The sequence below is a fragment of the Tyto alba genome, unplaced genomic scaffold (genome assembly GCF_018691265.1).
Source record: "Tyto alba isolate M040663 unplaced genomic scaffold, T.alba_DEE_v4.0 Super-Scaffold_6, whole genome shotgun sequence".
Taxonomy (NCBI): domain Eukaryota; kingdom Metazoa; phylum Chordata; class Aves; order Strigiformes; family Tytonidae; genus Tyto; species Tyto alba.
The window spans coordinates 8,102,003-8,119,657 of NW_024881327.1; the positions used below are offsets into that span (position 1 = coordinate 8,102,003).

Below are 17,655 nucleotides of genomic sequence, written 5' to 3' on the forward strand. Positions count from 1 at the left end.
TTAGAACTATTTTACAAGAGGTACAGCCTAATTTACAAAAAGCATTTGGCACAAATTCTGGTTAGAAAATTACTTTAAATTGCAAATAATATGCTGTTTGCCCTAAAGCTTTATACAGTTCCTATTAACACTGAGTTAGTTTTCTCACGAATGTCTTTTTGAAACTGTCACAAATCTGATGGATGAGGAATGAGGGCAGAGTCCTGCCAAGATTATAACATTTATTCCTTCAGCTAAATTTAAAAATGTGAAAGAGGTCTTTTTCTTACGCATTTTATTTTATAGCACTGCACCAGACGGTTGCTTTTCCTTTCCTTCTACTTTATTTTAGGTAGCTCTAACACAGAAGCCCTTGATGTTTTTAAACTTCTGTTTCGTTGGAATGCTAGCAAGCCCCAGCATATATATTCCTGGAGTGGGCTATTACCGCGGTTGTAATATACTTTTAATAGAAGCATAAGCTTTTTTTGTCAGTGTAAAGTTTACTATGGCCTGGAGGGGGAAAAGAGGGTATGTAATATTTCTGCACTCTGACAAGTTGATATGTAGGTAGTGGAAATACTTTAAAAGGAAGCAGACATCCTTTGAAGTTTAGACAAAGGTCTCTGTAGAAAACCTAGACATAATGTGATTGTAAATCTAATTATAGTAAGCTGTTTAGAAAGACTTTATTTCGGTCAATCAGTCCATTTTATTTTGAGTTTCATTTTATGAATTAGCTGCAATGCCTGTTCAGTAAGATCCTCCTGACAAGGCATCCTAGTGCCTAAAGGGTCTTTTTTCTTGAGTGGTGCCATTCGCTCTCGTTCAGCTTTCTGCCTTAAAAGAGTAGGAATTTTTTTTAATTATAAGATTACAAAATCTGATATTGCAAGAATAAGCACTTGGGGGAACAGGATATTAATTGTATAGAAAACATACAGAATTGCTTCATTTTTTTTGTAAACCACTTTGAGACACACGTGCCACGTGATTTTAACATGAAGATAGGCAATGAATATGAGAAAATGGATCCTGAAGCACGTTCTGTCTTCACTTAGATGAGTACGAATATCAGCAATTTCACTTATATAAATTGAATTAAATCCACTTTAAACCAATATTGCTGAGTGCAGAGTGATGTAAAGTGCACATAACGAATTGTATCTCTTCGCTTGGTTTTCCCCTCATTACCTCCAGAACTATTACTTTCTGCTCCAAGTCTCACTCTAAAAACCGGGACCCCTTGGGACAGAGCCGTACCTTTAATCACTGAGCGAAACGTTTTTTTTTCTGTCAATCCAGCTAACCCCCAGAGGGAAGGCGCAGATGGGGACGGCTGAAAATAAGTAACACTGCAGAGGGTTGGTGGAAGAAGAAGTGAATGTCAGGAAATAGAAGGGAAGAAAGGACGGGAAGGAGGGAAGGGCCAGTGAATTCCACCTTGTTTTACTTTCTTCCCCTTTCTCTCACATAGTACTTGGTGGCATTGTGCATTCAGAAGACAGAGCTCACTCATCTATCAGTAGCCATCGGTAAGCGTGGTAGAAGGGCAATTAACATTTTAATGTGAAGGGTCCTGCCCTGCAGTATTGCGGCCTTTTGGTGCTCCGCTGTTACAGAACGTTCTCCTGTCTGCTTTTTAGGCAGACGTTTTAAATGAACCCTGAAATGGCAGTATATCCTCCGCGCATCTGTGCAGCAGCAACTGAAGAGGTGTGGTGGTTTTGGTGCTTCTGAAAGTGGCTGCTGCCCCAACAACCTCGAAACCAAAGTTTTCTTTCCACAAGGATGTGAAGCACAAAGAACTTCCTTTCGTCACACCGCTGGTGTCTCAGTCCTCTCCGGAGGGCTCAGAAAGATCGGAGACCGTCCCCTCTCAATCACTGCTGAGTTTTATTTCTCTGCAAACATCGTCAGAAAATACCTGAATTGATGGTAGCTTCTCTGAAAGTCTTAGAGCATTTTTCAGTATTGGAACCAAACGGGCATCAGACATCAAACTGTAAAATCTTTGGTCATACATGAACTGACCTAGACATTAACTGGAAGTTTCCCAGGGAGGCTAACGATTTTTATATCACATTACCTTTTGAATATTTATTCATTCTGAAAATAAATTACATTGAGTGCAGCAGTGTAGAACAAGATAAGATTTTTACTTTATCTAGATTTAAATATTTAAAAGAGTCCTTTCTTTAGGCTGTTTGTACTTGGCTTTGAATTCCAGCTTATTCTGAGAATCCTAAAAGGCATCAATTTATCAAGCTCACGTCCTTCTAATTTACAACCCAGCTGCTCTGAGCTGCTAACTAGCTTTTAAGTCAAGAAACTCTGGACTGCCAATGCCAATTATGGTTAAGCAACTTACGATGCTTCCGTGTAGTTTTCTTTATATTTTCCCTGAGGCTTTAAGGATATAGTGCTATGCTTGGAGACACAATGAAGAAAGTCTGAAGCAATTTAACCTGTGTTTTTGTGAGGATTTTTTTTCTTTATTTCTCTCTATATACATATATATATGTGTGTATATTACACACACATAGAATGCCATGACATCTTTGGGGGGGTTTATGGTATTCATTAAGTACGGCTAACAGAACGGTTTTTAAATGCTTTTGTGTATCTAGATATTGTCTTTCCTACAAAGCCCAGTGACAACTAAAACTGCGATGAAACTAAACCAAGAACCACTACATTATGGGCAACTGTAAACAAAATCAGTTACACAGTTTAACTGTTCCTTCTTGATTTCTGGTTAGATGTTACAACAGTGAAACAGGAATTCAGAATCAACATTTCTAAACCTTCTGAGAAGTTATGTCAACTTAGTAAATATCAGATTTACCCATTCTTTAAATTCAAGTTTCACAGTTAACTTCCCCATTTGCTGGAGATGCTGCTTTTCCTAATATGAGAGAGCCACTAGGTGGGAGTATGTTATCTTAAAACAAGGTTTGTCAACCCCAGCTGTTTTTATTTTGAAGGCGCTCTGCACCTCCCTTTTCCCAGCACCCAGGAGATGCAGCAACACCATCCACACCATGTCAGGTTGGTGATCGATTTGGGATTTTTCGATGCTCGTGTCCACACTGGACACTGGAGAGACGCTGCCCGCCTTCCTGCTCCTTTAGCCCTGGAGGACTCAAGCTGGGGCAAGCAAAGGCAAAGGCTTACCAGAATTTCCACCCTTCAAAAAGTGGATCTGTTACCCAAACAAGGAGCACAAGCACTCTGCATAAGCTAGTTACATAAATAAGCCCCAAGAACCCAGGCTAAAATAGATTAAATATATTCAGATGATCACTTTGCTAACAGAAGAGCTAATAATTGGAACATCAACAAAAAAAAAGTCTTGTTAAAATACATCAAAAGCCAGGCATTTGCCAGAGAGAGAACTGGCAGATGATACAGAAATGGCCTCTTCAGGAATTAGGCTATAGAAAAAAAAAATATCTTTTTGTAGCAATATTCAACATGAAAGTGATACAGAAGTTTTCAATGCTAATTCTTTTTTACAGGCAACAGAGCCTTACAGTAGTCATAACCTGAGGGGTCAATAAAAGGCATTTTAGGACAGATGAATAAACTCAAAGTAACAAACTGACAAGACTGGGTGTATTCAAGTCTAAAGAAATTCCAGGATATTATTGGACTTGGAGGTGTAATGTGTAATAAATTTCTGAGGGCAGCATGGTAGTAGAAAGATGGTGCCAAATGGAGCCACTTTCCAAAGAATTTCTGTGCAAATTTGTGGAGACTGAAAAAACTCTGACTTCTCCATCAGGAATATCTGAGTTGTAAGACAGTTAAGTGGAAAAAATGAACACAAAATGATTATTCATTGTTCCCTGTAGTACAAGAAGGGGAGGGACAGCTAATGTAATCATCAGGCAGCCAATTTAAAATAAAGTGCTTTTTCATATGTCATAATTAATCTTGCCATAGAACCTTTCAGACAGATAAGGCCAGACAGATAAGCTAAAAAAGGAGCAAGACAAGTTCATGTAGGGTAAGGGCATTAAACATGATGAAATGAATGCAGGCTTTAAAGCTGGAAGTTTGTGAATTGTTGCTTACAGAAATTTTTGGGAACGTATCCAGACTCTGTCTGTACCTGTCCCCTGTCCCCAAGTGCTCACTGTTGCTCAGTGATGGAGAATGATACGGAGCTAAACTGACCTTTGTATATTGCCAGGTTCATTCCTGGGTTCCTGTGATGCTGAAAAATTTGGCTCTAGTCTATAAGCTGAAGGCTCTCAAAGGTAGTTAGGTTGTTAACAGCGTCTGGTTGTCTTGCTGCAGCTCTGGATTGAGAGTCCAGTTTTTCTAAAGATTAATTGGAGTAGTTGTGTTCAGAGAAAAATCTCTCAGAAGCCAGCTGAAGAGTGCATTGCCTAGACCAGCAAAAAAACTAGGTGGAAGCACTGGTATCAGTGCAGAAGCCACCATCTGTAAGCAGCTGTCTGAATAGATTTGAAAAACTACCAAAAAAAAAAAAAAAAAAAGCTACACAATTTATGACCTGTAAGATTCTGCAAGTTGTAATTTTGTGTAAAGTTCATAGTCATCAGGGGTTTGTTTCTGAACATTGTTATTAAATTTCCACAGGTACAAGATTTTGGTGTGGTCAGGGAATGGGTGGGAATACTTCATGCCTAATCTTGCTCTCTATGAAGACAGTGACAAAGCTCCTGTTGATTTTAGTTGGAAGAAACATACCCAATGATGCTCTTGCAATAAAGAAGACTGGAGTACTATGTACTCAACAGTAGATCTGGTGAATTACTGAGAACCTGTCCTAATGGGGTAATTTTAAAATATGCAGTACTAGTAAAGTGATTTTTTTTAAAAAAGTAACTTCTCTTACTATTTTTTTTTATTAGGATCAAATGTTTTTTTATATAGACAGATGTCTTGCTCACATCCCGTGTTCTCTTCCTGCTCAATTATATGGTGAGCTCACAATTTATGTCACAAATCCAGTGTCTTTCCCATAAGAACAGACTCCTGTTGCAAGCACAAATTTGTATTTAATTGCAGGATTGAGTACTGTCTGTAAGAGAGCTTTTAACACAAACGTTCCCCAAATGCAAACTAGAAAGTTACTGAGGGAAAGTAACTGGTTTGGGTGGATATTTTCAGTTTGCTTGTTAAAAAAACTCTTTGCAAGTCATAAAAACCTCATTATAATTTTGAAACACATTACATGACTATGCATCAGGTCTACTGCCTGTGTAACTCTCAATGTTTTAATAGTATTAGAGTTACTGGAATTGCTCAAAGACATCAGAAATAGAAACACTCTGTTCCTCACTGGAATTTCAGTTCATTGGCCAAGCAGAATTGCGGCTTTCTCCAGGCAAGGTTTTGAAAAGACATTATTCCCAGTCTACACCCTGTCTGTCAATACATGATCAAATTGTCATTCTAAAATAGTTAGAACAGAGTAGTTCTTTCTTACAGTGTGACCCAACCTACTTGCTGTCAGAAATTGTGAGTAATAACTAAAGGAAAATAAAAAGCTGTCTACCGTGCGACTGTCAGTGCTAAATGGCTGATGTACTGGGCGAAGAGGTGTTACTTTTGCCTCCATTTGTCGAGGCCACGTCCTAGCTTATCACACATTTGGGTTTCCAGAGGAGCTGAGTTTTGTGCACGTTCCGAGCCTGATGGAAGACTGAGGAATGGGACGTGGAGACATGACCGTGGACATCATGGGCCACATCTTCGTGTATACTTGAGGCATTGCAGCCTTACGCACTTGCCAGCCGGAGGTGATTCTCAGCCCTGAGCGAGGCCTTCAGGCTTCTTTCTCTTCCAAAGCTTGGCGAGAGTTAGGTACTTGGCACAGACCCCTTACGAACTGGCAAAGCTGGAACCTGTGTAAAGTAACCCATGAATAAAACGAGGCTTGGGATGGAATTTAAACAGTCTGGGGTATATCTGCCTGATTCAGAGCTCTTGCTCCGGGTTCTTGGTATGACTGCAAACCCGGACGGGATCACGAGGTGCTACCTGTTCAGGCTCCAGAAGCAGCAGAGCCGGGATAGCATGATGCTGAACCCAACAGCCTTCCTCCCCTAGGGCTAAACGCGGGTCTGCGTTTGTCACAGCTGTGCTGCTTCTGGTTCTGGAAGCAACCAAGTCAGGGCTGGCTCCAGGCTACTGACACAGTGCACCACCACCTTGTTCAGACAGACTCCGAATGAACGTGGTTGAAACCCGGTGCCTCCCTCCTCCTGAGCGTTCACTCCGTGCAATCTTGTCTGCAAACAAAAATAGCAAAGCTTTGTTTAGGATCTACCGCTAATCTTTCTGCCAGGGTGGCAGGAGACCTCTCGTTATCTTCACACCCACATTTCTTCACTTCTGATGAGAATTAATTACTAACTTTTTACCTACTGGGCAGCCGTAGCAGACCCTCCCCTCCCTGCGTTTCTGTGCAGTACTAAATGGAAATGTGCGGGTGCTTTCTGCAAAATTGCAAGGAACGCAGGTGTGAATCTGAGGCAGGCCTAAGACTGTACAGAAGCAGAAGATAAGGTGGCTTGGCAAGTTTGGCAGAGCAAAACCCTTCATTTGCATGGATCCTTAATTATGTAAAACAGTATACCTCCTTGCTCTCACAGAAAACTCTGGTTTCACAGGCAGGGAAGTTCCCTTCTGGTGAGGAACCGTGCATTTTATTTATTTTGGATTTCCAATGCAAGGAACCCACAACCTTATGCAAATATTAACCAAGTCTTGCAGCTGGCCAGAAAATGTGATTATTGTCACAGTTATAGAAATGGGAATTAAAAAAGAGAATCTGTAGGCAGTAGTTAGAGAGGCACAGCAGGTACCTGCTTTAAGCAAGTTTTTGCTTTAACTAAAACGACATTGCAGCAAAGAAGCAAACCTTTGATCTAAACTGGTAGTCTCTCCCTTATTTTTACCAGAAAGTTTCCTGAATGGCTGCACTTTGTGTTGTGTCAAAGTCAGAAATGTTCCCCTGTTAGCATTTCTAGCTGCATCTAGGGATCTGGTTCCCACTCAGAACCTCGCTGGGCCCATAGACCATCAAAAGTGACACCCCGCTTGGAGGGGGAAAATACATGGAGCCCAGAGAGAGCCTGTTCCAACACAGAGTGGCCAGAGAGCCATTTTATCCTTCTAACTCAAAGCCATGGGTGTTGCCCAACTTGATAAAAAAAATTCAATAATCTGTCCTAACCATGAGATAAAATTAGAAAAGGTGAAGGGTAGCTACCTCAGCCTTACCCAAAGCCTGGTGAGTCTTCTGCAGGACGCACTGAGAAGGTGCTAGGAACAGGTCTCCCAAATGCTGTAACCATCACATTTTTGTACTCTTTATAAATGGTATTGCTGTTTCCATTCAAAGCGCTGCTCAATCAGGAAGGGATTCGAGGTTCTGGGTAACAAACGGGGATGTCTGCCTTAAAATTCTGGCCAGGTTAATCAGCTAAACAAGGTCACAGATGGGATCTGCGCGTTTGCACGTGGTCTGGCTGGCTGCTGTTTGCGGGGTGCCCCTTGCAGCCCCTGGTAGCCAGTGCTCCCTCGGAGCGTGCCTTGGGGCAGGGCAGCGGGAGCGGGAGGGGTAGCCACCAGAGGAGAACCTGCGTGGTAGTGGTCAGGTTGTTCAGCTGTATACGCAGTCAGAAGATGGCCCCCAGCCCATTTTATTGACCAGGTTAGATTACAGCCTGTGGCATTAATGGCATACCTCTCAATTTAAGGGAAGGCAAGTTAATGCATTTAATCTCAGCCCTAATATGCAACCCCGTCTCAAGCCCCCTAAACTCCAGCCAGGGACAGGAGAGCAGACACATTCCTGTGCCCAGTGTGCCCAACTAAGCAGCATCTGAGTCTTCACGGGCACACACCTCTGTGTTCACTGACCGGTCCTTCAGCACACTTAGTGTGCCCTGCCCTTGCCAGTAAAATAAACCTATGTTATCCGCCTCCGGCACTTTCACTGCCTCATTCAGACCAAGCACCTAGTTATAGACGTCGTGATGTAGTTGTAGGGGACTCAGCAGCTGATTTGCTCCAAGTCACACTGTCACAGAGCAGCTACTGACTGTTTTCCAATTCACAAACACGCTACAGAGAAGAGGCAGCTACTAAAATAAGGTCACAGGGCCAAAGTTCCCTAATAAACAGGGAAAACATTCAAAAGCTACAGAACATCTTACAGAAAGTTTTCTACCCTGTGAGACACAGAAACAGTAAACATAAATCACCAGTTTTGTCACAGACAGAACTGCAGTACTGCAATCAATGTAATTCTGATCTCCTAAAGGCCACTTCCCCGCCCCCCCCCCCCTTTCCCACAGCCTCTGAGCACTCAGGACCATAGCCTAAAAGCTCCCTCGACCACAAAACACAGCACAGAATCGATTCTTAAAAAAATACACCAAAAATAGCCCTCAAATACTTGTAGTGATCTATTCCTGCAGCAGAGGAGATCATAGTTTAATTTTACCAGCACAGAGTTCTGACAGGTTTCTGTAAGGCTTACAGCAGAGTGCAGTGCGCTACGGCAAAGAGCCTCGAAACTATGAAGCTTTTGTATCTTCATTTCCCATCAGTAAGCCCATTCATGACAGGTCAGTGCTCAGAGGAATCAGGTCCTAAGTTAGGACAAAGCATAAGCAGCAAATGGCTCCTAGAGGCACCTGAGAACTTTAATTTTTGTTTTACTTCAGGGATAAAGGAGGTGCTAACTAATGACTGTCCTAACACAGTTCTGTATCATTCAGTGGTGTGTGACGCTTTATTTAAAGTGAGAACATGCAATAAATAATACACCACCATATCATTTCTAGACATCACAGTTCTAATGTTTCTTGTTGCTGCAGCTTGCTTTCTAAAACCTGTCTGGACGACGTCAAGTCACACACAAGTTTAATTCCCTCTCCCCCACCCCCTCAGACTTTAACAAGTATTGCTATGATTTTGTTTTCATTAAAAGCCTTAATGGTATTTATATGTAGCATTCTCCTTCAACACAGGAGGACCCAAAGGTGAAATCAAGCAGCAGATGACTATTCACCACAAAATGAGTAATCATTTATGTTCCAAGATAAAATAAATACAAACAGAAAGCTCACTGTTCTAATGTCTTCATTTAGCCACTTTTTTTTTTTTTTTTTTCTCCTTTTAAATACAGGTTTTGTAAAAACATTTCGAGCCTTGTGAATGTTCATTTTATTTTTGTTTTCTTTGGAAAGCCTGAAGTGAAACATCCATCCTTTCAACTTGATGTCTTCGCTACTTGCCTTTCCCGGTGTCAGACGGGTGATGGTTATACTCCTCCATTACATATGCTGGTTTAACCACACATCTTTTCAGAACAGCCCCACCACTAAAACGAGCTGCAGCTCTAGATTTACACTCCCCATCACCATCACTTACAGCTACCGATGAACAATTTCACTTCTAAGCACATACGCTTCCAAACAGCTGAACTGCTCCACAGTTTTCTGTGTTTTTCTTATTATAACTAGCTCCTTCAATTCAATGGCATCACAGTTGAGCTCAAGTCTGAAATGCAATGCTCCACCTAGGGCAAGTGCTTATTTTTACTCAAGTAATTACAGAAAAAAAAAAAAGTCGACACTGACATTTACCAAAATATTTCAGAGCACAACCACCACCCGCTGAGCTGAACATGAGAATTCATGCCTGCTAGTCTTGTTTTTCCCCTCTGACTGATTTGACTCATGCCTGACTTTAACAAAATTTCCAGATCTCTGCTAGAATTATAGTTGGTAGGAAAAACTCCTGAACATGTAGCTGAATTTCTGTTCCCATGCCCACATTATTGCTGGTCTGTGATGGAAGGATACAGCAGGACGTTCTAGACCATTCCATAGTATTTCATAAGCTTAAAACCTCACATGTTGAAGGAAAATTCTATACGAATACAGCCAGACGTCTGCAAGGGACTGATTTTGTTTCTTTCATAGACACCTATGAAAATCCCAGTTTAGGTCCCCCAGTCTAACCTGGATGCTTCTTGCTCAGCAGCATTAGCGAGGCGGGAGCACTGCTCCTTTGATACTGAAGCTAGAGCGGGAACATTTCTCTGCCTTCCAACAATCCCGCTTATGATTTGGTTACTGGTCATGACCCCATTGTTTATTGTATAAGCGAATCGTAAGAATTACTGGAATTCTTATAAATCCCCAGTAAATAAAGGGGAAAAGAAAAGCCCACCTGTAATCAGACACCGCGTAACTGCATGTTAATGGACTGTTCAGTGCCCTACTGGGATATGTTAGAGAAATGCTATAGCATTATACTCAATTTCAAGAGGCCCGTAGATGTTTTTAAATGAATAAATTCTATTTATATAATTACAGTAATGACTACAGTTCATACCTTACACACAGCAAGTAAAAAAACCACACTGGAATTTATGTAAATATTACTAACGCATACACTATGAAAAAGCAATTCATGTTAATTAAAAAACACCTTAATTTTAAAAGTTTACCAGAAACAGTTACACCGAGCGTTGCAATCTTTGAAGGCCGAACAGAAGTTGTTTACAAGGATCCAACAGTAATGGATATCCAGCTGCTTGGAGCTGGGCTGCGGACTGAACGTGTACTGAACGCGGGGCTGAAATCCCCTCTCAGCCGGTGGCAGCAAGAGTCATGCCGCGGTTTCCTACGAGCCTGGAATTTCACCCCAGTCTTTACATTCTTCATCGGTTATAGTGGAGCAGCCAGAAGAAGAAAGATGATTAGAGAGCAGCCAAGGAGACTCACAGTTCAAGAATTCAGTCTTGAAGCAGCTGTAAGGTCTAGGTGAAGGAGAAGGGGGGTTATAGCACAGTTAAAATGAGTCTCTCTGAAAATGAGGAAAGTGGCCACTTCAGTAGCAGAGCAGGTGACAAGATACTGAACACTGCTCGTAGAAAGTTGTAAATCTGAGGTTCAGTCCTTAGCGAAGACACCATCGTATTCGCCTTTGACTAGAAAGGAAAGCAAGCGTAGCACGTGAACCTGCAAGTGCACGTATCATGTGCAAGGCATTCCAGGAGCTGAACAATTTCTCTGCACATATCAAGACATAGCTAAGAAAAAAAAAAAAAAAAAAACAAAAAAAAAAACAACAACAAAAAAAAAAAAAAAAAAAAAAAAAAACAACACAAAACAGCAAAGGTTTTTAGCACTTAAACAATTAGCTAGGTGAACTCGATTTCAAATCCAACTTTTCACGTTCTTGATAAACAGAAAGGCCTCGACATCAAAGATGAAACATTTTTAGCACCAACTGCTGGCTTGCAAGTGAATAATTATTTGCAAGAGATGAATATAGAAAGACATGTCGTCTTTCACCGAGAGGCACCTTGTTTTAAGGCAATATTCAAAACGACAATACAGCCATCACAGAAATTGCTCCAGTGGTCCCTGATGCTTTATGGCATCCACACAGGTCCCGTTGCTGCGGGAAGGTAGGTGCTAAATTGATATCTCTCCTCCTCCCTGCCACATGCCCTAGAATGCTGGAAATTTCCGATGTTTGTATGTCACTAGTTGTCCTAAAGCAAGCTAGTTTCTTCCTGTATCCCCCGAAACCCTCTGTAGCCATTTATATTAGCCATACTAACCGCTATCAGTAGAAGGGAAAACGCTGAGGAACTGCCATCTTGCCTTACCACTAACCCGATGAAAAACTTGTTCAATATGGTAGCAAGTGTTTACACAATTAATACAAACGGCGAGATTTGTGAACGTTTCCCAGAAGGGGAGTGACTGTAGCTTATCCGGCCAGATGAGCTCCTGCAGCACACAGCGCCCAGCCTAGGGTTGGTTTTTCTTCTTTGCTACCAAAAAGAGTCAGCTTGCTTACTCGTGTCTCCACTAAAGAATATTTTAGGAGCAGAGACAGTAACTTCTGAATATACACTATATCTATCAAAGAAAGAGGTTAAGTAGTTTGTTCTCAGTGTCCATCGGTTTGGGGAACTCCATCATCCATTTTTATTAGTAATTACGGCACCTGGGTACGCAGCTAAGAAATTGAAGAACGTGAAGGATATTACCAGGATCACTTAATGGCTAAAGGCAAGGAGCAGAACTGCATCACAACCCTACTTTTTCATGATTTAAAGGCGTGTTAAAATGTACCAACTGAGATTTTCAGGAAATCTGTTATTTGGCTTACACAGTAAGCTACGCCTTATGCGCTGTGTTCTAGACAGAGTTGTATTTAAAAACGGCACACAAGGTTAAGGAGCTGTACACGACGCCGATGAGTAACCTGTGCTTTCATAAATAGAGCAGTGTACATCCTATATACAGACGCCGGCCGCGAGCCTCCGGGGAGGCTGTCAGCCGGCCATCCACAGAAAGAAGGGGATAAAGATAGTGGGGAGCGTGGTGGAGGGTGCCAAGCCGAGGCAGACTATGGACGCTAATCCCACCAGCACTGAAGCAAGAACGCTCCTCTGGTCCCGAATAATCATCTTCACAGTCTCACAGAACTGAAAGAGAAAAGAAAGAAAAGGGAAAAAAAAAAAAAAAAAAAAAAAAAAAAAAAAAAAAAAGGAAGAGGTGAGGGTTGAAGAGGAAGGGTGTAACGAGCCAGGAGGAGCCCGCGCTCTCCGTTCCAGCCCAGCGGTTCCCACCCGGGCCCCCCCGCAGGTGAGGAGCGGAGCGGCTCCGGCCCGCAGCCCCGGCCCCGCCAGCACCCCGGGCCCGCTGGGGGGGGGGGGGGGGGGTGTTGGTTTAGGATCCTATTAACCCCCTTGCGAAGGGAGCTTCGCTCGCCTCGCCACTCGAAGCCAACCGCGGCCGGGCCACCCGCCCCGTCCGCGCAGCTCCGCGGCGGCGGCGGCTGACCTAGTTTCGGGGAGCGGAGCGGAGCGCCCGCCGGGGCCCCGGGGCACGGGGGGGGGGGGGGGGGGGCAGCACCGGCGGCCCGCCCGTACCTTGTCGGTCTGGAAGCTGACGGGGGCTCCGTAGCGGCAGTAGGTGACGAAGTGCTCGCAGTTGTTCCAGAGCAGGCTGTAGGCCGTGGCGCCCACCAGCTTCTCCGCCCGGCGGGCCGCCTCCTCGCTGCCCAGCACCTGGTCCTCGAAGAGCCGGTCCAGGTGGTTGACCAGGATGCTGCCGCCGTAGGCGAAGTCCTCCACCGTGTCCACGCGGATGCTGGCCGTCTTGGTGATGACGCCCAGGATGAGCCGCTTGTTGGTCACCACTCGCTGGATCTGCCGGCGGTCGCCGGTGAGGGCGGGCAGGATGTCGGGCATCAGGTGGGCGACGCGGTTGTCGCCCAGGTAGATGCCGAAGTGGATGAAGAGGGTGCGGGGCACCTCCAGCAGGTCGCCCCGCTTGAAGCAGCTGGTGTCGTAGCAGCCGGGGGCCGGCGGTTCCCCGCCGGAGCCCGCGGGCAGGGGCCGGACGTGGACCAGGAGCAGCAGCTTCTCCAGCAGCAGCGAGGCCGCCTGCGGCACCGGGTTCTTCATGGCGGGAGGGGGTGAAGGGGAGGGGGGGAAGGGGAAGGGAAAGGGGAGGGGGGGGGGAAGCCCTGGCTGCCGCCGAGCTGCCCCCGCCGCCCCGGCTCCGCTTTTCTAGGCTACCGGGCGGGGCGGGGCGGGGCGGGCCCCCGGGCCGGCCCACCGGCTGAGCGGCGTGCGGGGAGCGCCCGCCCCGAGCCGGCCCGGCTGCCCTCCGCCCGGGTAGAAAAAAAAAAGCAAGAAGAAGTGCGTTCGGAGCCCTCCGTCTGCCCCGGGGAGATATATGTGTGTGTGGGGGTGTGTGTTCCCGGGACAGCAGCCCCCTCCGTTCGCCTTCCCCAGCCCGCCCCGCAAACCGCGAAGCGGGGAAGGGGCGCCCGGCTCGGAGCCCGGGAGGGGTTGGGGGGGTTGGGGGGGCTGCCGGGGGGCTCGCTCGGCGGCGGGAGAGGAGAGGGGAGCGGAGCGGTGGCCCTTGAGCGCACCTGCCTTCCGCGGGAGAGAACGGGTCGCCGGGGGAGAGAGGGGAGTCACATCTCTAAATTAACTCGCCCGAAAGGTCCGCCGGCTAAGAAAGAGCGGGAAAAGGCGGAGATGCATTCCCCTGCGTTGTGTCTCATGCTAATCCATTATGTAAATGCGTAAAGCCTGGCAACGGAGCCCACAAAAGAGCAGCCCTGTCAGGTTAACAAAGCCGCCCCGTCTGCGGCTAGTAATTTTCAGTAGCCGAGCAAATTCCTGCGGGACGGCGGGATGATGGATGGGACAGACATTCATTTTACCTGGAAGATGACAGGGCCCGCTGAGTGGCAGGGGAGGAGGTCGCCCGCCTGTCCCTTCCCCCCCCCCCCCCCCCCGGTCCCCGCCTCGCCCCGACTTTTGTTCGCGCCGCTCCCGCGCCCGCTGCGGGGGAGGGACACGGCCCGACTTTCGCTTCTGTGAGAAACTCCGAGTGGGCAGGGGAGGTGGGAGAAGGAAGCAATGCTGGAGGAGCAGCAGTTTGTTAGAGCATCTTCCCCCCAGCCCCAGGCGCTAAAGGTGCCAGTTTGCCTGAGGTATTCTGGAGGTTGGGGACATGCAGGCAAACGCTGCAACCTACGCGCTGCCAAGCACAAAAAAAAAAAAAAAAAAAAAAAAAAAAGGAAAGAGGAGGAGCGCTACTATCCTTGGTGCCTCTCCCCAAGCAAACAGTGTTGAAACAGCAAGTTATTTTTTCCTCCTCAGTCACTTCAAACCCGAGAGCCTGTGGATCAAGAATAAAATCCCTAGCAGGCCACCCTCGAGCTGTGGAACCCCTGTGGTCACACCAGCAAAAAAAGAGAAAAGGTTCACCATCCCTTTTTGTTCCATCAAGGAACAGCTCTGATATGAGTAAAGGCAAAGGGGAGGTGAAGGACGCAGCAGGTGACCACCACACATACCAAACCGAAGTTCAGGCAGGTTTTTGTGCACAGGAAAGTTGAGGTTTCGAGGGCCCAAAGGAAGTTTTCCGCTCCTCAGTGAAGAAAATACTTCAGGGGAGCGGATTACCTCACTGCTTGCCAACAAAAAATGATGCTTGGTGTTGCCCTCCTGCTTCCTCCGGCTCAGGGCAGAGCGCAGCTTCCTGGGGAACTGAAGCTTGTCCTCATCTTGCTTCATCTGCAAAGAGAGAGGCCCACCATACCCTCGTGCTTGGTCACTGATTGCAGGCCAGAGCCCCAGAACTTCTTACCAGAACGATCAGGCATTTGGGATTTTCTCTGGAGAGTTTCAGCCAAATTTTTACACAACAGAGGCTTAGCCCTCTCGTGCCCCCTACTTCAAATCGAGTCGCTTACAAAAGAGAAAATACCTTCTGCACGTGGCTTATGATGCTGGCAGGAACCTTGTGTATTAGCCACCAGCCACACAATTACATAATTTTCAAATCCAGGTGTTTAAATGTGTTTGGAATGTTTGAAGCTTTTGCTACTAGTAAATAAAAATGGGGGGGGGAGGAGGGGGAGCTTTTCTCATTTCTAACTGGTGCATTATTTTTAAGGGACAGGAGACAAAGAAAAGATTAAAACCCCTCATGATGATACAGGGTCTCACCTGTTCAGCGATTATCACAGCAGCTGGGCCAGAGCTGGAGCACTGTGCCGCAGTCCGATGACTTTATCAGTCTCCACAGAAAGTCCTGGCACAGAAATGTTCCCGTCTCCCTCCTGTGAGGGTCAGCACTGGTCCTGCCCTCTGCTGCCATCTCACAACTCCCCCGCCCCTTCCCCTGGGCTGTCAAGGGAGCGTCTGGATGGTCTTTGTTGAAATAAGGTGAGAGAGATGCTTCAGTCCTACAGTTCAGATTTCTTTCCCCTGCCCAAAAGGAGAGAGATTCAGCTGAACTCCCTGGCAGAAACATTTCCCAACAGGATCTTTTACTTGGAGGCATCCCTTGTTTGCTTTCTTAATGCCAGTTAGCTTTAATCCCAAAATCACCAGGGTCCATTTCAAGTAAATCCAGAAAGGAAACCAGGATGAAACCGAAGAAGAGGAAAACTCAAAAGTCTTAACTGCTTGAGAGGGTTTCAAAGAAACAAGGTGAGAGGTGTGACATTTCTGCAGTGTAATTTCCTCATACCTGAGGCAGTAGCGAGCCTCCTCTCTCCCTGCCCCCCCAAACCGCTCGCTCACTCTCAGGCCCGCAAACCCCAACCCCACCAAGCACCGAACAGCAGCCAGGTCTGCGAAACAGCTTTGCTCCTCCAGCCAGCACTCACACCCAGCTGCAGCGAGTGGAATCCACCCAGGTAATGCATCGCCACTACCTTGCAACTGCCGGGAGCAGTACTGTGTGCAAAGCGCTTCATACAACCTATCAAAGTAATTTCTGAATGAAACCATTCAGATTCTTGCAAGGCAACCCACAACCTAACATTTTCTGCTTTCAAACCCTAAAGGCTGCACTCCTATTACTTTCAAATTGCTGTGATGCAAAACAAATTTAAAGGTATACTTAATTTTACCTGATCCGAAGGGGGAAAAAAAAAACCCCGTGTTTCAGTGGAAAAATGGCTTCTTTGGAGATGACCAAACTGAAAATACACTTTGTGCCTCAAAAACTCTGGCACATCCTTTATCTTGGGTCGCTTCTGTAGAGTAGCTTTTGAACCTTTAATACAAATAATGCAGTGGGAAGATCACTTTGAAATATTGGCAAAGTATTTGTTTGGATTGTTAGCTGCTATAGAATAAATGTTAAACCCCATGTTTTATTTTTCAAGAGCTAGGGGAGATGCAGTAAGAAAGCTGTGAGAGGTAAGATAATACAGCCTTTGTTTTGTAGGGCAGAGGAGCCACAGCACAAAAACTTCCCAGGTAAGAGGTGTGAGCCAGTTTCCCTTACACTGGAACTCATATATTAGATGGAACCTTATTTTATATCCCAGGCTTTACTATTTCCATCCCGCCCTCACAGCTAACACAGCAGGGAAAAAGCAGGAAAGGAAGGGTAAATTCTTGCCTCTATGAGGAACAGCCTTGGTTTAACAAGCAGGCAAAATGCATTTTTTAACTGACTGAAGTTACACCAGTGCTGACTGCATATACGTTCACCTTCGAATACAATTTACATTTTGCCAAACCTTTCTCAATTACTCCAGTCTCGATGAAGAAACAAATGCAGCTTTTAACAAGCTTTCATGTCAGCTGGGATTGCTAGAATAACTACAGGTTCCTGAATTCAAAACATGTTAAGGAGGTCAAGGACAATGAAGTCTTTGGATAGAGATTTTTGGAGGCTATAATTCACAAGAAAAGTATCTGAAAAGCAATGCCACTCGGTTTAAGCTGGTGTACTGAAAGAAATAATGGACAGAAAACATGTTTTGGAAGGATGGTTTTACAGCATCCAAAAGGGCAATTCCAGATTTAAAAAATAATGCCTTTGTATTCCCATATCCAATCCCTTTGAACACTGTACCATTCTTTTCAGCAGATTACAGCTTCCATTGTAGAGCTGTAACTGACCAGCTCTCTAGAAAACAGTATCGTTTACTTTTTCAGTTTTTGTATTTAACAAAGAGTAGGGACAGAACAGACAAAATCTGAAGGAAGAAGGGAACCAGCAAGACAATGCACAAAACTGCAGACAACCAAAACAACCCCAAAACAAAGAACCTCTGAACTAAGTATCACCCTCTTACAGAAGAAGAGAGAACATAAATGACTAAAACGCA

General features: G+C 45.3%; 1 protein-coding gene across 1 annotated transcript; it reads right to left on the reverse strand.

Moving 5' to 3' along the window:
* Positions 1 to 8,419: 8,419 nt before the first annotated feature.
* Positions 8,420 to 13,519, reverse strand: LRAT (lecithin retinol acyltransferase). Its single transcript, XM_042808406.1, has 2 exons — positions 12,932 to 13,519; positions 8,420 to 12,484 (listed from the first exon to the last, which is right to left on the reverse strand). The coding sequence occupies exons 1-2, from the start codon at positions 13,466 to 13,468 to the stop codon at positions 12,332 to 12,334; spliced, it is 690 nt and encodes a 229-aa protein (XP_042664340.1). The 5' UTR covers positions 13,469 to 13,519; the 3' UTR covers positions 8,420 to 12,331.
* Between the last annotated feature and the right edge of the window lie 4,136 nt (positions 13,520 to 17,655).

Excerpts from the sequence above, each read along its gene's own strand:
- LRAT (XM_042808406.1), bottom strand. The coding sequence starts at position 13,468 with ATGAAGAACCCGGTGCCGCAGGCGGCCTCGCTGCTGCTGGAGAAGCTG. Across the intron at positions 12,485-12,931 it reads TCAGCTTCCAGACCGACAAG|TTCTGTGAGACTGTGAAGAT; the intron begins GTACGGGCGGGC and ends TTTCTCTTTCAG.